We start from the raw sequence: 21666 nt of genomic DNA on the forward strand, positions 1-21666 counted from the left end.
CTGTGTGAAGAATTACAGTTACTTCAAAAATAAACCATGAGAAGTGTAAGAGGAGGTTCTGGAACCTTGCCGAGCCCCCAGCGATGGGAATAGAAAAACAAATACCCACATTGCTCCTGGACTAGGGGTGGGACCACAGCTTCCTAGCACAGAACTAATGTTTCTGAAATTTGAATGCAGGAAATATGACATAGAAAGTGTCCAAAATTTTAGGAATTAATAAGTATATAGGTTATTTGCAGCTTCCTTGGTCCTTCCCCAGACATACCTTCTTCAAATAATAAATTTTATTGTGGGTTTGCTGTCCTCCACCAGGGGACATGTTGATTAATAAAAGTTTTCAAGGTGACTTTGGTTCTTATTCATTTGGCTGAAAGACTTATTGGGTAGACACATGGCAACAAATACAACATATGACTGAACCAGATCTTTTTGCTGTAAAAAACATAATTGGGCAGTTGGTAAAATATGACTAGGGTCCACATCTGGAATGGAGCCTCAGATCATGGCCTGTTCCTGATCTGGGTAGTTTTACAAGGCTGCAGGTAAGAATATTGTATTAGTCCATTTTCACACTGCTGATAGAGACATGTGGCAGCAGCAAGAGAGAGCTTGTACAGGGAAACTACTCCTTATAAAACCATCAGATCTCACGAGACTTATTCACTATTACGAGAACAGCACAGAAAAGATCCGCCCCCATGGTTCCGTTACCTCCCACTGGGTTCCTCGCACAATTTGTGGGACTTGTGGGAGTTACAATTCAAGATGAGATTTGGGTGGGAACACAGCCAAACCATGTCAAATGTCCTAGCTTCTAGAAAGTCCATACTGAAGTATGGCAAGTAACATGTTAGCAACTCACTCTCAAATGGCTCAAAGGAGGAAAAACTCTTGTACTGTGCTTGTAACTTCTCTGTGAATATGAGATTGTCTAAAAATAAAAGCATATTGCTTTAAATTATTGGACTTTATGTTATTAAGACATTGTGGCCTTAAATACATGAAGTTAGAAAGAGACATTATTCATCAAGAAATTTGAGAAGGTCTGAAGGAAAAAATCACTCAAAATACATTATCCTAAAATAAATAAAATACTTAATCCTGATCATGATAATCTTGAGACAACTTAGGTTTAAGGTGTGGTTTAAAAATAATAATACTCCAGGTGCAGTGGCTCATGCCATACTCCCAGCACATTTGGGAGGCCAAGGCAGGAGGATTGCTTAAGTCCAGGAGTTTGAGACCAGCCTGGGCAATGTGGCAAAACCTTATCTCTACAAAAAATACAAAAATTAGCTGGGCATGGTGGTGCTTACCTACAGTCCCAGCTACTTAGGAGGCTGAGGCGGGCAGATTGCTCGAGCCCGGGAGGTTGAGGCTGCATTGAGTGGTGATCGCACATTGCACTCCAGCCTGGGCAACAGAACGAGACCTTGTGTCAAAATAATAATAAACACATTAAACTCATCATTCAATGTTTGCCTCCCTGGAGGTACTCATCAGGCCTTTGTTCTTCAAGAAATCTTCTTCACTTCCCATTATATTTGCCTTTTAACAGCATAAAATATTTGGAAAAATAAAATACAAAATCTTGCTTTTTTAGGGATGTATTATTTTGCTACAAATTTGAGATAATTTTTTTTTTTTACTTTTAATGTATGCAGTGACATGTACAAATGCTTGTAGTTTATTTAAACATTAGAATTACTGACTTTTATCCTATCTCAGCGGAAATAGGAGATTACGATGAAATGCTGGACCGAGAGCACCTCAAAGCCAACGAGTATTTGCCTGGCCAGCAGCACTGCCTTGAGAAGATACTAGAATTCCATCAGAAGCACGTGTAAGTCATCACAATTGTCTATCGACACATTGTCACCACAGTAATGACTAAAGAGTGTGTAACGAGAAAGGACTGTTGTCGTGACTTTTGCAAGATTCTAACATAAGGACCATTGCTCCCAGCCTCAGGATGTGCAGCTGCCGCCATAGACAGCTTGGCAGACACATAGAAGCTGCAGCCCTGGTCTGAAGCACCTTCACACCTGCATGATGTGCTGCTTTAGAAGGTGCTGAAAGAAGCTGGGCATGGTGGCTCACGCCTGTTATCCCAGCACCTTGGGAGGCTGAGGCAGGTGGATTGCCTGAGGTCAGGAGTTTGAGACCAGTCTGGCCAACATAGTGAAACCCCATCTCTACTAAAAATACAAAAAAATTAGCCGAGCTAATGGAAGGCGCCTGTAATCCCAGCTACTCGGGAGGCTGAGGCAGGAGAATCGCTTGGACCCAGGAGGTGGAGGTTGCAGTGCGACAAGATCGCACCACTGCACACTCTATCCTGGCAACAGAGCGAGACTCCGTCTCAAAAAAAAAATGGTACTGAAAAAGACATCAGGGCCTAGGGGAGGAGGATGCTACTGAGCAGGATGGGGTGGCTGTTGTGGGGGTCTCAGCTGCTGCGGTGTCTCTGCAGCGTGGCAGGAAGAGTCCTCTGCGAGGAAGACACTGTGCTGTGGAGGAGGAGGGGACTGTGAGGCTGACAGTGTCGGCCTGTGTCAGGGCGTTGGAAATCACCTGGCACCCATGTCCTTCATCTCGTCTTGTTTTGATTTCTCTGAGACTTGACACTGGTGAGTTTTTCTGGATGGAAGTCGTAGAGACCTAGAGAAAGAGTGCTAGCTAAGGGGAAAAGGATGGAAGAACAGTATGGGAAAGCGCTGTGGGCTCTGGCCCAGGTGGGTGGGAGCTTTAGTCACCAAAGGGGAGCACTCAGCTGGTGAAAGTGAGTCAGGAGGACTTAACCTTGCCTTTGTGACACGTCCTTTTGAGATGCAGGTTTGTCAGATCATGTATGTTCATGTGTGTCGTTAAGGCTCTACTGGGACTTGCTGGCAGCTGCCCTTTCACACCTTCAGAGTATGAGTGCCAACGATGCATCCACCACTGCTGTCAGCACTGGGGAGTTGGTTTGAACAGCACAGACTGAGATGCCTACCCGTACAGATTTTACCTTACCCTGTAAGATGGTGTGCATTTCGTGCACCTCACCACTCCCAGTGTGGAGGATCTCTTGTGTGTGCAGGGGAGTGCCTTGTGTGTGCCCAGCAGCATGGCAGTCATGAGATATACAAATCCATTGCTGCAGATGAGAATGTGTGCAGTGTAGCAGGAGCATAGCTCATACACTATGAGCTGAAAGAAGGCTGAGGCGAGGCTCAAGGAGACTCGTGGGAGGACCTAGGCGGGCAGAGCCAGGAAGGAAGCATTCCAAGCAAAGCACCAGCCTGGGAAGGGAGGGAGGAGAGGGAGGTTCCAGCGTGGCATGGACACGTTGGGTTCAAGGGCTGGAGGTGGAAGTGCCAACTAATACTGGAGAGGCCATGGTGGCAATTACGGACAGCTCTTACAAGCATTTGTGTGTAATCCTCAAATCCATCTCATGGCATGCACGGTTTTACCCCATCGTACGTACGGTGAGACCGTGCGTGCAGAGTTCCCTCTCAGACATGACGGTGTGGGGCATCTTGTGTGCGTAAGTCGTTGCTTCTCCTCCATTCACCTGATCTGACCTTGAGGAGGCCTCCATGCAGGGCAGTGCGGGTAGAGCTCCTGCTCTGTTCTCCCGGGTACCCTTGGCTTTGCCTCTTTCAAGTGTTGCCATTATTCTGGCTGGTAGCGAGGAAGGTATAGCTATTCTGATTGTCACATCCAGACCTTGACCCATGGAGCCAAGGGCCCTCTCCTAGTGTTACGTGCCATCCCAGCAGGAAACGGTCACTGGTTCAGTCTGTGTTCCTAAGGTTAGGGACAGTCTCTCCCTGCTGAGACACACAGCAGGGGCTGGACATGAGGAAGGGAGAACTGAGCATTGTGCTGTGAACTGTCCAACCTGAAGGACAGTCCCTAGTGGATGGGTGGGTTTGGGATGCTGGGGAGAGTGTTGTCAGCACGTAGGCCAGGTTAACCTGTGCAATGGGTGAAATCAGCTAGGCAGAGGACAGATACAGGTCAGAAAGTGAGAAGAGCCCAGGATGAACCCCTGAAGAACTGACATTTGAGAGGCCGAGTGCAGGAGGAGGCACCCACAGGAGCCTTCAGCAGCCAGAGGCATGGAAGGGCACAGGTGCCAAGAGAGCATGTTTTAGGATAGTGGCCACAGCCCCTTGTGTGGAGACTACCAGGCCTGGGGAGGTAGGCACAGGAGCAGGTATCTGAGCTTGGCAGTGTGGCAATGCATCACCTTCAGCATTTTCAGTGAGTGTTGAGGGTGAATTCTAGGTTCAAGTACACTGAAAGTACAGTGAGGAGACAGTGACAACATTTTGGGGCACTTATGTTGAGAAGCCTGCTTGTGGAAGAAAGAACTGGACCCTCAGGGTAGTTCTGTGTGTGTGTGTCTGGGTGTGTTCTGTGTATACATGTGTGGCTGTGTGGTCGTATGTGCATGTGTGTTATATGTGTTCCTATGCATGCATTGTGTGTCTGTGTGTGGCTCCTATGTTCCTGTGTGTTGATGTGTGTTCCTGTGTACGTTGTATACTGTGGTTATGTGTACTTGAACATGTGCGTGTGTCTCTGCGTGTGTGTGTGCTTACATGTGCACATGTATCTGCTAAAAACCCTACAAAACCAGTAAGAGAAGGGTGAGTCATGTGGTCTGCTTCATACGGGAATACAGTTGAGCTCTTCCCAGATAAGCCAGGAATCAGGAAGCTCTGCTCCACACCATAGGCCTTCACTGTGTTAATTTGAGAGTTTGTCTATCACAATCATCACAGTTTCATTGCACATCTGATTTCTTTTAATAGTTCTTTAGAGTTTTTACGACAATATTGTACCTTTATTTTAATTATTATACAATTTTTACATTGTCTTGTGATTCTAATGGTTCTTCAGTGATCCACTGAAAACACCTTTATAATCACTGAATAGGATATTAAAGAAGTGCTTTTCTTGACTGTATCACATTGCTTTTAGATCTTTGAAACTGCAGAAAAAAGCCAGGCACAGTGGCTCACGCCTGTAATCCCAACACTTTGAGAGGCCGACTGGTTTTGAGTCCAGGAGTTCAAGACCACCCTGGGCAACATGACAGAATCCTGTCTCTACAAAAAATTAGCCAACTGTGGTGGTGTGTGCCTGTGGTCTCAGCTACTTGGGAGACTGAGGTGGAAGGATCGCTTGAGCCTGGGAGGTGGAGCTTGCAGTGAGCCAAGATTATGCCACTACACTCCAGCCTGGGCAACAGAGCGAGACCCTGTCTCTAAATGAGTGAGCGAGCGAGCGAGTGAGTGAGTGAGTGAGTGATAAAACAGGTTTACAAGACACAAATGTTTCAGATAGTAAAAAATATTTTTTAAAATGAAAAGGAGTTGGCCGGGCGCAGTGGCTCATGCCCGTAATCCCAGCACTTTGGGAGGCCAAGGTGGGCGGATCACCTGAGGTCAGGAGTTTGAGACCAGCCCGGCCAACATGGCAAACCCTGTCTCTACTAAAAATACAAAAAGTTAGCTGGGCGTGGTGGCCCACGCCTGTCATCACAGCTACTCCGGAGGCTGAGGCAGGAGAATCCACGTGAACCTGGGAGGCAGAGGTTGCAGTGAGCCGAGATTGCGCCATTACACTCCAGCCTGGGCTGCAGAGTGAGACTTCACCAAAAAAAAAAAAAAAAAAAAAAAGAAGAAGAAAGAAAAGAAATACTGTAGATAACACTACTATCTCATCACACTCATTTTCTTTCTTTTTCATTTTATTTTATTATTATTGTTGTTGTTATTTGATATGGAGTCTCGCTCTGTCACTCATTCTGAAGTGCAGTTGCATGATCTCAGCTCACTGCAAACTCCACCACCGTGCCTGGCTAATTTTTTTTTTTTTTTTTTTTTTTTTTTTTTTTTTTTTTTTTTTTTGAGACGGAGTCTCGCTCTGCCGTCCAGGCTGGAGTGCAGTGGCCGGATCTCAGCTCACTGCAAGCTCCGCCTCCCGGGTTCCCGCCATTCTCCTGCCTCAGCCTCCCCAGTAGCTGGGACTACAGGCGCCCGCCACCTCGCCCAGCTAGTTTTTTGTATTTTTTAGTAGAGACGGGGTTTCACCATGTTAGCCAGGATGGTCTCGATCTCCCGACCTCGTGATCCGCCCGTCTCGGCCTCCCAAAGTGCTGGGATTACAGGCTTGAGCCACCGCGCCCGGCCTAATTTTTGTATTTTTAGTAGAGACAGGGTTTCACCGTGTTGTCCAGGCTGGTCTCAAACTCCTGACCTCAGGTGATCCACCCACCTCGGCCTCCCAAGGTGCTGGGATTACAGGCGTCGGCCACTGTGCCCGGCCCTTTGTGGTATTTCTTCTGATTTAAAATTTGTCTCTGCCAGTAGTGTTTGTGTATAACCTTGTCACTATAGAGCAGATGTAAGGCTGAGTAGCTAGTGTACGCAAAGAAAGCATTCTACCCGTTCCAAAGTAGTTACAGAATAGAAGAAAACTGAGGATGTCTTTGGTCTGCACATATGGTATAGTGTTTTTGTAGTGGGTAAACATACAGACAGTGAACGATCTGTCCTCTAGACATGTAAAGCCTTCATTGTTAGTTTTCCTGATCACTTCCATGATGCATTTTGGCTCTTTCAGAAATCAAGTGTTTGTAGTTCGTGGTTCTCCTGTTTTTCATTACAGGGGCCAGACACCTGCTGAGTCGGATTTCCAGGTGCTCGAAATTGCTCGAAAGTTGGAAATGTATGGCATCAGATTTCACATGGCTTCTGACAGGGAAGGAACCAAGATTCACCTGGCGGTTTCCCACATGGGTGTACTCGTGTTTCAGGTAGGCCAGTGGGGAAGGGAGGGGTGAGAACAGGGCAGGGGAGGTATTCTGCAACCTGGTGAGGTTTGTTCTTATAGATGTTGGTAAATTTTTGTCCTGATGAGTAAGGTCCTCGATTTGGAAGAGGGGCTTTGCATATCATCCAATCCAACCTCTTACTCAGTGGGGAAATTATTCTTTTGTCCTTCTCTGGCACAGGTGTGAATATCCTCCATATCATGGAGCCCACTGCTTCCTGGGACTGCCTCCCGCCTCCCTGGATTCCCCACTGCCTCCTGCCCCACCAGGGCTGCCCACTGCCTCTGGGACTTCCCATTCCCTCCTGGGATTCCACCTACCCCCTTAGAATCCTAAAACACAACCTGTTTTTTTTCCAGTGGAGCAGTCTCTGTGCTGTGGGTGTGATCCTCGCTGGACTGTGAACACTTTAGAGTGGGTCACAGTAATCATTGAAGTAAACAAACTAGAATAGAGTAGGAAATAGCAGAGGGATTGCTTGTGATAAGAGTCAGTGTTGTCTTCTGAGGTGTTTGTGTTAGTTGTGATGCATAGGTAAATAATTACATCAATGGTGAGCACGGCCTGCTCAGTTCCATTTGTGGTCGTGTGTGTGTGCTGGGGATTGTGATGTCCAAGAAGCTTAAGTGTGACTGCTGGTGCCAACTAGAAGGAGCTTTTCTTCTTATTCAGGCCCTTCACATATCTGAAAACTCTTGTTGGGGCTCCCTACGTCCTCTTGCACCCAGACTAAATATTTCCAACTTGTCTGGGCCCCTCCTTTTGGGGGCACTCCAGTCACTGGCCCTTGTAAAATTTTGCACCTCTGATAGACTATGGTAATCCGGAAAAGGTCTCCTCGATGCTGAATGTTGTGGGAATTGTCACTGTTGCAGTCTGGGAGCCCATTGCCTGTGTGACCTGCTGGTTTTTTATGGGCTTGTTTTAACCTGTGACTATCAAAAAGAGCTTGTTCTGATTCAGACCTCCCTCATCAAGCCATGTTTATTATTGTTTTCTTTTCCTTATTTTTTTTTTTAACCTAGCCATCAAGTTTCAATTTCCTGTCAGAAAAAAAAAAATTAATTTTGAATTTAGAATATTGTGTTACATTTCATACTAAATGTGATTAGAGAACAGTAAAAGTCCATGATAGAGACCAACCTTAGCAATCCATGCCTTCAGGTGGAGGGTCTGAGCATCCCCTGCCTACATCTGTTGATGAGTGTACCCCCATTGCACAGAGATGAAAACCTCGCATCCAAACTGAGCCATTGTCACATTTCCGGAAAAAAAACAAATAATACAACCTAAAGAAGTTGTAAAAGCAAGGGATTAGAAACTTCAGATTGAAGATAGCAGACTGAATATATGTATTTATTTTTATTCCCTGAAAACCCTGAACACAATGACAGTGAAGGCATTTTTTAAACATTTAAATCCATAAGAACAAAGAATGGGAAAACAGCCCATGAAAGATGAGGGATAGCAGCAATGTTTGGAAGCTGGGAAATGACACAGTGAGTGGGACCTGACTGCAGAGTAGGGAAGGCTGAAATCTCACAGCCTGCAGTGGCAAAGTTACAGTGCAAGCCAGCGTGTCCCAGGAGCCCCAGGAAGGGCTCCCAGTTCATGCTCAGGAGAAATAGGAATGCTCCTTCCTCAGAAATGTAAAATGTTATCTTGTAATTTTTTATATCAGCCTTGTTTGTGATAGTAAAATTTTGTGAATTAACCATTGGAAAGCCAGTTAAATAGCCTGGCACAGTGGTTCACACCTGTAATCTCAGCACTTTGGGAGGCTAAGGTGGGCAGATTGGCACATTGCTTGAGTCCAGGAGTTTGAGACCAGCTGGAGCAACATGGTGAAACCTCATCTCTACTAAAAATACCAAAAATTCACTGGGTGTAGTGGCAGGTACCTGTAGTCCCAGCTACTCAGGAGGCTGAGGTGGGAGAATCACCTGAGCCCAGGAGGTCGAGGCTACAGTGAGCCAAGATCGTGCCACTACACACCAGCCTGGGCACCTAAATAAGTAAATAAATAAAAGCCAGCTAAATAAATGGTGGTGCATCCATGTGAACAGAATATTGGGCAACTGTACAAACAAGGAAGCAGCTCTTTATATCCCAATAATGAGACATCCTTCAAGATCCATCATTACATGGAGAAAAGATTCAAAACTCTATATGGTAGCTACTGCTTGTGGGGAAAAGAGAGAAAATTATATGTGCACTATATTCCACACTATAAAATGAACTGGTGACATTAATGGCCCCAAGGAAGGGTGGCCAAACTGGCAGGCTTTAGAACAATGCTGAGAGGGAGACTTGCACTATGGACTCATTTTTGAACCTTCAGAATTTGAGCCTTGTGAATATATCACCGTATTACATTTTCACAAAACCTTCACAGAAATGAAACACTGCGTCTCTGAAACGAACAGGATGCCATGACAGAAACAAATGGAGAACATAAAAACATTTGCAAATTAAAATATAGGCTGCCCCAGTCCATCCCCACCCCGTGTCGCCTACCTGGTCTGCACGCCAGGCAGGGGTCATCAAGCCTCTTTGTCCTGCAGAGTTGTGCTGGCAGATGTTCTGCTACTTTTTAGCAGGTTTTCAGCCTGGCCCCACATGCAACAATAGGAACCCAACCCCAGCAGACCTTGGGCTCTACAATTTCGTCTCCATCATCCGCAGAGGTGTGGCAGCCTCAGTTCTAAGTGCAGATATTTAAAATTGTAATATGGGAGGATCCAAGATGGCTGATTAGAAGCAGCTGAGGTCCACGCCACTCACAAAGAGGAAAGAAAAGGGGTGAGTGAATTCACCTTCAACTGAAATATTCAGGTTCTCGCACTGGAACTAACTAGGCAAACAACTCAACCCACAGAGGATGAAGAAAAGCGACGGTCGGGGTTAATGGCCCACCCAGGAGCAGCATGGAGCCAAAGGAACCCCACCCCCAGGCAAGGGAAATGGTGAGTGATTGTGCAACCTCGCCCGGGAAACCACACTTCTCCCGCAGATCTTTGCAACCCACAATCAGGAGATCCCCTCATGAGCCATGCCACTAGGGCCTGGGGTCCAGTACACAGAGTTGTGTTCAGTCTCAGCAGAGCAGCCACTGAGTCACACACACAGACCCAGGAGTTTCACACACTTCAGCCCCAGGACCCCCAGCAAGGTGGGAAATCTGTTTGTACAAATCCCTAGGAAGAGGGCTGAATCCAGGGAGCCAAGCAGTGTCATTCTGTGAGGCCCACTTCCACAGCACCTCACAAGTTAAGACCCACTGGCTTGGAATTCTAGCCAGCCAACAGCAGCAGGCTGGAAATCTGCCTGAGATGGATCCGAGTTCCTGGGGGGGAGCGGGGTGGCCACCATCTCTGTAGTTCAGTTGACTCAGCCATTTCAGCCTGCTGGCTTTGGAGAATATAAACAGTCTGGATAAGGAAGAGTTCCCCCAAATGCAGCATACCTACTCTGCAAAAAGCAGCCAGGCTGCTGCTTTAAGTGGGTCCCTGACCCTGTTCCTCCTGACTGGGTGAGCCACCCCCTACAGGTGCATTTGGGCCAGCAACAAGTCAGTACCCTCCTGGCACAAAGCTTTTAGAGGAGGAAGCTGGCTGCCACCTTTTCTGTTTCACAGACTTTGCTGGTGATACCTCCAGGTACAGGAAAAACCAAGGCATCTAGGGTCTGCTCCAGACTCCCAGCAAACCTCAGAGGCCCTGTGGTAGAGTGGCCTGACTAGTAAAAGAAAAATAACAGGCCAGGTGTGATGGCTCACACCTGTAATCCCAGCACTTTGGGAGGCTGAGGTGGGTGGATCACTTGAGGTCAGGAGTTCAAGACCAGCCTGGCCAACATGGTGAAATCCCATCTCTACAAAAAATACAAAAATTAGCTGAATGTAGTGGTGGGCACCTGTAGTCCCAGCTATTTAGGAGGCTGAGACAGGAGAATCACTTGAACCCGGGGAGGCAGAGGTTGCAGTGAGCTGAGATCACATCACTGCACTCCACACTGGGCAGCAGAGTGAGACTGTCTCAAAAAACAAATACCTGTAATCCCAGCACTGTGGGAGGCTGAAACAAATCCCCTGAGGTCAGAGTTCAGGACCAGCCTGGGCAACGTGGTGAAACCCCATCTCTACTAATAATACAAAAAAAAAAAAAAAAAAAAAGCCAGGCATGGTGGCAGGCTGAGGAGGGAAAACTGCTTGAATCTGTGTGGCAGAGGTTGTAGTGAGCTGAGATTGTGCCACTGCACTCCACCCTGGGTGACAAAGTGAGACCCTATATCAAAAAAAAAAAAAGAAAAGAAAAAAAAAACAGAAAACAACAACAACATGAACCAAAAAAACCACATAAAAACCCCATTCAAAAGTCAGCAACCTCAAAGATCAAAGTTTGATAAACCCACAGAGATGAGAAAATCAACACGAAAAATGCTGAACACTCAAAAAGTTAAAGTGCCTCTTCTCCTCCAAATGACCACAACACCTCTCCAGCAAGGGAGAAATAGAAATGGGCTGAGGCAGAGATGGCGTTATTGACAGAAGCAGGCTTCGGAAGGTGGGTAATAATGAACTTTGCTGAGCTAAAGGAGCATGTTGTAACCCAATGCAAAGAAGCTAAGGACTGTGATAAAACAACACAGGAGCTTATAGCCAGTTTTGAGAGAAACATAACCAACCTGATGGAGCTGAAAAACACAACATGAGAGCCTCACATTGCAATCACAAGTATCAATAGCAGAATAGGCCAAGCAGAGGAAAGAATCTCAGAGCATTTAAGACTATCTTTCTGAAATAGGCAGACAAGAATAGAGAGAAAAGAAGGAAAAGGAATGACAAAACCTCCAAGAAATATGGGATTATGTGAAGAGACCAAACCTACAACTAATTGGGTTACCCAAAAAAGACAGGGAGAGTGGAACCAAGTTGGAAGACGTACTTCAGGATATCATCCAGGAGAATTTCCCCAACCTAACAAGACAGGCTAATATTCACATGCAGGAAATGCAGAGAACTCCAATAAGATACTCCACAAGAAGATCTACCCCAAGACATATAATCATCAGATTCTCCAAGGTTGAAATGAAAGAAAAAATATTAAAGGCAGCCAGAGAGAAAGGCCAGGTCACCTACAAAGGGAATCCCTTCAGACTAACAGGGGACCTCTCAGCAGAAACCCTACAAGCCAGAAGAGATTGGGGGCCAATATTCAACATTCTTAGGAAAAAAATTCCAACCCAGAATTTCATATCTGGCCAAACTAAACTTCATAAGCAAAACAGATATAAGATTCTTTTCAGACAAGCAAATGCTTAGGGAATTCATCACCACCAGACCTGCCTTGCAAGAGCTCCTAAAGGAAGCACTAAATACAGAAAGGAAAAACTGTCACCAGCCACTGCAAAAACACACTGAAATACATAGACCGGTGACACTGTAAAGCAACCACATAAACAACTCTGCAAAATAACCAGCTAGCACCTTGATGACAGGATGAAATTCACAGGTAATAATATTAACCTTAAATGTAAATGGGCTAAATGCCCCAATTAAAAGACACAGAATGACAAGCTGGATAAAGAGCCAAGACCTTTGGGTGTGCTGTCTTCAAGAGACCCGTCTCATGTGCAAAGACACACATAGGTTTAAAATAAAGAGATAGAATAAAATTTGCCAAGCAAATGGAAAACAGAAAAAAACAAGGCTTGCAATCCTAGTTTCTGACAAAACAGACTTTAAAGCAATAAAGATTTTAAAAGACAAAGAAGGGGATTATATAATGGTAAAGGGTTCAGCAAGAAGAGCTAATTATCCTAAATATATATGCACCCAATACAGGAGCCCCTAGATTCATAAAGCAAGTTCTTAGAGGTCTGCAAAGAGACTTAGACTCCCACACAATAATAGTAGGAGACTTTAACACCCCACTGACAGTATTAGACAGATCAAGACAGAAAGTTAACAAAAATATTCAGGACCTGAACTCAGCCCTGGATCGAGTGACCTTATAGATAGCTACAGAACTCTACACCCAAAAACAACAAAATGTACATTCTTCTCATCACCACATGGCACTTTCTCTAAAACCGATCACATAATCAGAAGCAAAACACTCCTCAGCAAATGCATAAGAACTGAAATAATAACAAACAGTCTCTTACACCACAGCACAATCAAATTAGAACTCAAGATTTAAACATTCACTGAAAACCACACAACCATATGGAAATTGAACAACCTGCTCCTGAATGACTCTTGGGTAAATAATGAAATTATGGTAGAAATCAAGAAGTTATTTGAAACTAATGAGAACAAAGAGATAACTTATCAGAATCTCTTAACGCAGCTAAAGCAGTGTTAAGAGGGAAATTTATAGCACTAAATGCCCACATCAAAAAGCTAGAAAGATCTCAGGTTCACAACCTAACATCTCAATTAAAAGAACTAGAGAATCAAGAGCAAACGAACCCCAAATCTAACAGAAGACAAGAAATAGCCAAGATCAGAGCTGAACTGAAGAGATAGAGACACAAAAAAAACCCTTCAAAAAATCAAATCCAGGAGCTGGTTTTTTGGAAAAATTAATAAAATAGACCGCTAGCTAGACTAATAAAGAAGATAATAGAGAATAATCAAATGAACAATCTGAAATGATAGGGGACTATCACCACTGACCCCACAGAAATACAAACGATTATCAGAGACTACTATGAACACCTCTATGCACATAAACTGGAAAATCTAAAAAGATAAATTCCTGGACACATACACCCTCCCAAGACTGAACCAAGAAGAAATTGAATCCCTGAATAGACCAATAATGAGTTCTGAAATTGAGGCAGTAGAAAATAGCCTACCAGGGGCCGGGCGCGGTGGCTCAAGCCTGTAATCCCAGCACTTTGGGAGGCCGAGACGGGCGGATCACAAGGTCAGGAGATCGAGACCATCCTGGCTAACACAGTGAAACCCCGTCTCTACTAAAAATACAAAAAAAACTTAGCCGGGCGAGGTGGCAGGTGCCTGTAGTCCCAGCTACTCGGGAGGCTGAGGCAGGAGAATGGCGTGAACCCGGGAGGCGGAGCTTGCAGTGAGCTGAGATCCGGCCACTGCACTCCAGCCTGGGTGACAGAGCGAGACTCCGTCTCAAAAAAAAAAAAAAAAAAAAAAAAGAAAATAGCCTACCAAGCAAAAAAAAAAAAAAAAAAAAAGTAGCCCAGGACCAGATGGATTCACAGCTGAATTCGACCAGAGGTACAAAGAAGAGCTGGTATAATTTCTCCTTTTTTTTTTTTTTTTTTTTTGAGATGAAGTTTCATTCTTGTTGCCCAGGCTGGAGTGCAATGGCACAATCATGGCTCACCACAACCTCCGCCTCCAGGGTTCAAGCAATTCTCCTGCCTCAGCCTTCCAAGTAGCTGGGATTATAGGCATGTGCCACCACACCCAGCTAATTTTGTGTTTTTAGTAGAGACAGGGTTTCTCCATGTTGGTCAGGCTGCTCTCGAACTCCCAGCCTCAGGTGATCTGCCCACCTCGGCCTCCCAAAGCGCTGGGAATTTCAGGCATGAGCCACCACACCTGGCCAAGAGCTGGTACAATTTCTACTGAAACTATTCAAAAAAAACTGAAAAGGAGGGACTCCTCCCTAACTCGTTTTATGAGGCCAGCATCATCCTGATACCAAAACCTGGCAGAGATACAGCAAAAAAGGAAAACTTCAGGCCAGTATCCTTAATGAACATTGATACAAAAATCCTGAATAAAATACTGGAAAACTGAATTCAGAGGCATATCGAAAAGCTTATCCACTATGACCAAGTTGGCTTCATCCCCAGAATGCAAGGTTGGTTCAACATACACAAATCAATAAATGTGATTGATCACATAAACAGAATAAAGACAAAAACCACATAGTTATGTCAACAGATGCAGACAAGGCCTTCGATAAAATTTAGTGTTCCTTTATGTTAAAAACTAGGTATCGAAGGAGCATACCTCAAAATAATAAGAGCTATATATGACAAACCCACAGCCAGTATCATATTGAATGGGCAAAAGCCGGAAGGAAGCATTCCCCTTAAAAACTGACACAAGACAAGGATGCCCTCTTTCACCACTCTTACTCAACATGATATTGAAAGTTCTGGCCAGGGCAATCAGTAAAGAGAAGGAAATAAAGGATATTCAAAAAGGAAAAGAGGAAGTCAAATTTATCTTTCTTTGTAGATGACATGATCCTGTATCCAGAAAACCCCATCATCTCAGCCCAAAAACTTTTTTTTTTTTTTTGACATGGAGTCTTACCCTGTCACTCAAGCTGGAATGCAGTGATGCGATCTTGGCTCACTGCAACCCCCTACCTCCCGGGTTCAAGCTATTCTCCTGCCTCAGCCTCCTGAGTAGCTGGGATTACAGGCGCCCGCCACCACACCCAGCTAATTTTTATATTTTTAGTAGAGACGGGGTTTCACCATGTTGGCCAGACTGGTCTCAAACTCCTGACCTTGTGATCTGCCCACCTTAGCCTCCCAAAGTGCTGGGATTACAGGCATGAGCCACTGCACCTGGCCCACAGCTTCTTAAGCTGATAAGCAACTTCAGCAAAGTCTCAGGATACAAAATCAATGTGCAAAAATCACAAGCATTCTTATACACCAATAAAAGGCAATCAGCCAAATTATGAATGACCTCCTATCCACAGTTGCCAGAAAAAGAAGAAAATATCTAGGAATACAGCTAACAAGGGATGTGAAGGACCTCTTCAAGGAGAACTATATTCCACTGCTCAAAGAAATCAGAGAGGGCACAAACAGATGGAGAAGTATTCCATGCTCATGGATAGGAAGAATCAATATCATGAAAATGGCCATACTGCCCAAAGTAATTTATCGATTCAATGCCATTCCCATTAAACTACCATTGATATTCTTCACAGAGTTAGAAAAAACTTTTTTTTTTGAGACGGAGTCTCACTCTGTCACCAGGCTGGAGTGCAGTGGCACAATCTCGGCTCACTGCAACCTCTGCCTCCCAGGTTCAGGTGATTCTCCTGCCTCAGCCTCTCAAGTAGCTGGGACTACAGGTGCCTGCCATCATGCCCGGCTAATTTTGTGTATTTTTAGTAGAGATGGGGTTTCACCATCTTGGCCAGGATGGTCTCAATCTCTTGACCTTGTGATCCACCCACCTCGGCCTCCCAAAGTGCTGGGATTACAGGCCTGAGCCACTGCACTCAGCCAGAAAAAACTATTTTAGAATTCATATGGAACTAAAATAGAGCCTGAATAGCCAAGACAGTTCTAAGCACAAAGAGCAAAGCAGGAGGCATCACACTACCCAATTTTAAACTGTACTATGAGGCTACAGTAACCAAAACAACATGGCACTGGTACAAGAACAGACACATAGACCAATTAAACAGAACAGAGAACTCAGAAATAAGACCACCTACAACCATGTGATCTTTGACAAACCTGACAAAAGCAATGGGGAAAGGACTCCCTATTTAATAAATGATGCTGGGAGAGATGGCCAACCATATGCAGAAAATTGAAACCAGACCCCTTCCTTACACCATATCCAAAAATTAACTCAAAATGGATTAAAGACTTAAATGTAAGGCCAGGCGGTAAGGCCAGGCGTGGTGGCTCATGCCTGTAATCCCAGCACTTTGGGAGGCCAAGGTAGGCAGATCACCTGAGGACAGGAGTTTGAAACCACCCTGCCCAACATGGCAAAACTTTGTCTCTACTGAAAATATAAAAAAAATTAGCCAGGCATGGTGGCAGGCACCTGTAATCCCAGCTACTCAGGAGGCTGAGGCAGGAGAATCAGTTGAACCAAGGAGGTGGAGGCTGCAGTGAGCCAAGATCATGCCATTGCACTCCAGCCTGGACAACAAGAGTGAAATTCCATCTCAAAACAAAAAAAAAAACTAAATATAAAACCAGAAACTATAAAAGCCCTAGAAGAGGGCCAGGCACAGTGGCTCACATCTGAATCCCAGCACTTTGGGAGGCCAACAGGGGCAGATCTCTTGATGTCAGGAGTTCAAGACCAACCTGGCCAACGTGGTGAAGCCCCGTCTCTACTAATATAATAATTAACTGGGCATGATAGTGGGTGCCTATAACCCCAGCTACTCGATAGACTGAGGCAGGAGAACCACTTGAACCTGGGAGGCGGAGGTTGCAGTGAGCCAAGATCAAGCCACTATACTCCAGTCTGGGCGATGAAGTAAGACCCTGTCTCAAAAAACAAAACAAAACAAAACAAAAAAAACAACCCTGGAAGAAAATCTAGGCAATACCATTCAGGACATAGGCACAGCCAAAGATTTCATGACGAAAATGCCAAAAGCAATTGCAACAAAAGCAAAAATTGATAAATGAGATTTAATTAAACTGAAAAGTTTATGCACAGCAAAAGAAACTATCATCAGAGTGAACAGACAACCCTACAGAATGGGAGAAAAATTTTGCAGTCTATCCGTCCAACAAAGGACAATAGTGGAGAAGACCCAAGAACTCCCAGGAAGGAGGGAGAAAGAAGTGTGATTTAAAATGGCCTCAAACTATTCAGTAGCAATACTGGAAGCTAGAAAGCAATGGGGCAGGCAGTAGTTCCAAAATTAAAAGGAAATTATTTCCAAACTAATTCTTTATTTATTTATTTTTGAGACTGCAGTTTTATTATTACTCAAATCAGTTTCCTCGAGCATTTGGCGATAGTTTTTTAAGAACAGTTTGGTGTGGGGGGCTCCAGACTAGAATTCTGTGCTGTGCCCACATGACTTCTGTACGGAGAAAGGCTTCTTTCAGATATGTACATTTTGTAAAAATGTGACTGCTGCTCGCCCTTTGTAAGGAAAAACTAGAGGAGAGAATAAACTAAAAATGAGAAAGAAGGAAATAGAGTGCTCCACATCTGAGATAGGCAAAGGAAGACACAGGCTGTGCCTGCCGAGAGCATCCACCAACACTAGAGCAGAGGGCAGGGCCCCGGGAGAGAGGGTAGACCAGGGACTCAGTTCTTGTGCTGGACCATGTGGAAGAGTGTTAACTAGTGATAGGTACGTGCCAATGAAGCAGATGAAAAGAGGCAATTAGGATTCTCAAGGAAATTTTGAAGAAGGAAGCTTTACTTTATAATATAAAAAATGTAGTTAAATTCACCATGGCTGAGTGTGTGAGCAATACTTACATGACCATTAACATAAATACTGAATTTAAAATTTACCAACAATTAGGAGAGTGTGGGGACGGGCAGGTGTGAGGTATTGGTGGTGACAGAAGCTGAGGGGGCAAGATTTCAAAGTGGAAAATGTGCTTGCTGTCATCAACGTGCTTTTCAGAAACACGGGCTAACGAATAGACGCCTAAGAGTAAATCCCAGACAGGCAGCCAATACAGGTGCAGCTGGTTCTGTCTGAGGAAGAAGACTTGATGTGGAGTGGGTGACCCTGAGCTGACTGGGTTTGTTTCCAGTCTTGTAGTCTATTTGGTATTTTCAGATATGCCCTGGATTGTTGGGTGAATATGAAAATGAAAGCAGTAGATTTTAGCATTCGACAGCTAACGGTGCAGCTTTAAAAGTGTTGTCTTAGTCTGTCAAGTCAGGGTGCAATAGATGAAAGCAGTGATTGTCCTTGGATTTTCTGTTTATTTCTCCTTTAAGGACAGTGGTTAAGACCCTGGGATATACACTTGGCCCTCCATATCCACAGGAAAATAAACAATAAAAAACAATACAGGCTGGGCGCGGTAGCTCACATCTGTAATCCCAGCACTTTGGGAGGCCAAGGCTGGTGGATCACCTGAGGTCGGGAGTTCGAGACCAGCCTGGCCAACATGGTGAAACCCCATTCTCTACTAAAAATACAAAAATTAGCCAGGTATGGTGGCAGGTGCCTGTAATGCTAGCTACTCAGGTGGCTGAGGCAGGAGAATCGCTTGAATTCAGGAGGCCGAGGTTGCAGTGAGCCAAGATCGCGCCATTGCACTCCAGCCTGGGCAACAAGAGTGAAACTGTCTCAAAACACACACATGTGTGTGTATGTAATTTTTTAAAAAATACAAATTTAACACAGTACAGTAAAACTATTTACGTGACATTTACATTGTATTAGGTACATAAGTAATCTAGAAATGATTTTATTAAAGTATACAGGAAGCCCAGCATGGTAGCTCAAGCCTATAATCCCAGCACTTAGGAAGGTCAAGGCAAGAGAATCACCACAGCTCAGGAGACCAGCCTTAGCAACAAAGCAAGACCTCATCTCTACAAAAATAAAAATAAAGTACACAAGAGGGTGTGCATAGGTTTTATGCAAATACTACACCATTTTCTATCAGAGACTATTTGGGTACTAGGGTAGAGGGTCCTGGAACCAATTCCCTACAGATACCAAAAGACAGCTGTAGAAATTTCTTATTTTGACCAGAAGGGATTGAACAAGCAGCTGGAGCAGTTATGTGGGGGGCTCTGAGCTATTGTCAGCCTCCTTCCTGGGAGGGCTTCATCTCTTACCTCCGTGGCAGGCCCTCACTCTCTTTTTTTTTTTTTTTTTTTTTTTGAGACGGAGTCTCACTCTGTCGCCCAGGCGGGAGTGCAGTGGTGCGATCTCAGCTTATTGCACCCTCCGCCTCCCAGGTTCAAGCGATTCTCCTACCTCAGCCTCCCGAGCAGCTGGGACTTACAGGCGGGTGCCACCACATCCAGCTAATTTTTTTGTATTTTTAGTAGAGGCGGGATTTCACTGTGCTAGCCAGGGTGGTCTTGATCTCCTGACCTCATGATCCTCCTGCCTCGGCCTCCCAAAGTGCTGGGATTACAGGCATGAGCCACCACGCCCAGCCTAGGCCCTCGGTTTTTTAGACTCTGTCCTAGCTATATAAATAATATCTAGAGCTGGGGCTGTGGGGATTTTGTTTCCTTTTGTTGATGTTTTGTTTTGCTTTGTTTTTGAGAATACAATTTAGGAGAGGAACTTTGAGAATGTAGTTGAAAATCCTCCAATATTTTACTCTTTTTTTTTTTTTTTTTTGAAACGGAGTCTCCCTTTGTCGCCCAGGCTGGAGTACGGTGGCGCAGTCTCTGCTCACTGCATCCTCCACCTCCTGGGTTCAAACGATTTTCCTGCCTCAGCCTCCTGAGTAGCTGGGATTACAGGCACCGGCCACCATGTCCAGCTAATTTTTTATTTTTTTAAATTCCTGACCTCAGGTGATCTGCTCACCTCGGCCTCCCAAAGTGCTGGGATCACAGGCGTGAGCCACCACACCTGGCCTTCAATATTTTACTTTCAGTAGAAATTAGAGTGACTTAGTGTTTGGGCAATATTTTGGGAACTAGGAAGCTTAAGTTCTCATTTAGACCCTAACATTTGTATCTTGGCTTTGAGAACATCTCACTCAGGATTTTTTTTTAATTGAGATAAAATGTATATGCCATAAAATTCACCATGTTGAAGTATGTAGTTCAGTTGTTTTAGGATACTTACACAGTTATATGACCGTCACTACTATCTAATTTCAGAACATTTTCTTCAACCCAAAAAGAGACCCTCATACTCTTTAGCAGTTACTCCGCTAGTCCCCAGCAACCACTGATATCCAGAACAGGCAACCATCAGGACATTCCCTCTATGGATTTACCTATTCTAGGTATTTCATATAAATGGGATCATATAAACATGTCTATTGTGTGTTGTGTTTCCTTGTTTCCAGGTTCACTCATGTGGTCGCATGTGTCAGTGTTTTACTCCTTCTTATGACTAAAGGGGTTTGTTTTTTTCTTTGGAGCTGTCTCTGAGGGGACTGTGTCCCTCACTTTGCTGCCTCTTACATTGAGTTTGCAGACGAGTAAATGTTGGTAATATCAAACGTATAGTCGCTGAAATTCCCAAGCAGTGTCTCAGACGTTTTTTAAATTTTATTTTGAAACCATTTCAAGCTTATAGAAAAGCTACACAAACAGCACAGAAAGGTCCTGCTGGCCTTTACCTGAGATGCCCATCTGCCTTTAACTGGTTGTCCCAGTGTTATTTACTACAGAAGGTCCAATCTGGGAGCAAATACTGTACCCAGGCATTATGTCTCTCTGGTCTCTGCAATCTGGAACATTCTTCTTCCCTTGGTTTTCATGACCTTGACATTTTGGAAGATTACAGGGCGGTCATTTTGTAGAATGTTTATGATATGGGATTGTCCAGTGCTTCCTCAGGATCAGACCCTGGGCTCACTGCCTAGGTGAGAAACTCCCGGAGTGGTGATGTATCCTGATTCATGTAGTACATAGGGTCCATCTGTCCCATTGGTGGTGGTGGTAACATTGATCACTTGGTCAAGATGATGTTTGCCAGCTTTTCTGTATACAAAGTTACTTTTGACTAGATAGTGGCTCATGCCTATAGTCCCAACAGAAGCTGAAGCAAGAGGATCACTTGAGGCCAGGTGTTTGAGACCAGCCTGGGCAACATAGCAAGACCTCATCTCTACAAAAGGTCCTACTGGCCTTTTCCTGAGATGCCCATCTGCCTTTAACCAGTTAAACAAAAAAAATTAAAAATAGAAAATTAGCCAGGATTGGTATCAGGTGCCCATAGTCCCAGCTGCTCCAGAGGCTGAGACAGGATGATTGCTTGAGCCCAAGAGTTTGAGGCTCCTTATCTCTTAAGGAAAGAAAAGTTACTTTTTGTCCTTTGTAACTAAGTATTTTATGAAGAGATACTTTGAGACTAAATAAATATCTCGAACCTCATCCCACTCATCTTCTAGTTAGATCACTGTGATGGTTGCCTGATGATGACTCTTTAAATCCC

The 21666-nt window shown here is 44.6% G+C and overlaps 1 protein-coding gene across 6 annotated transcripts in view; it reads left to right on the forward strand.

Moving 5' to 3' along the window:
- Positions 1-21666, forward strand: part of LOC105473764 (FERM, ARH/RhoGEF and pleckstrin domain protein 2) — a 148675-nt gene that overhangs the window by 62293 nt on the left and 64716 nt on the right. For all 6 annotated transcript variants that reach the window (XM_071073768.1, XM_071073765.1, XM_071073767.1 and 3 more), the window contains 2 exons: positions 1732-1846; positions 6673-6820. In XM_071073768.1, the coding sequence (XP_070929869.1) occupies positions 1732-1846; positions 6673-6820 (263 nt within the window). The remainder of the gene's footprint in view (positions 1-1731; positions 1847-6672; positions 6821-21666) is intronic.

Source organism: Macaca nemestrina, chromosome 11 (genome assembly GCF_043159975.1).
Source record: "Macaca nemestrina isolate mMacNem1 chromosome 11, mMacNem.hap1, whole genome shotgun sequence".
Classification (NCBI taxonomy): domain Eukaryota; kingdom Metazoa; phylum Chordata; class Mammalia; order Primates; family Cercopithecidae; genus Macaca; species Macaca nemestrina.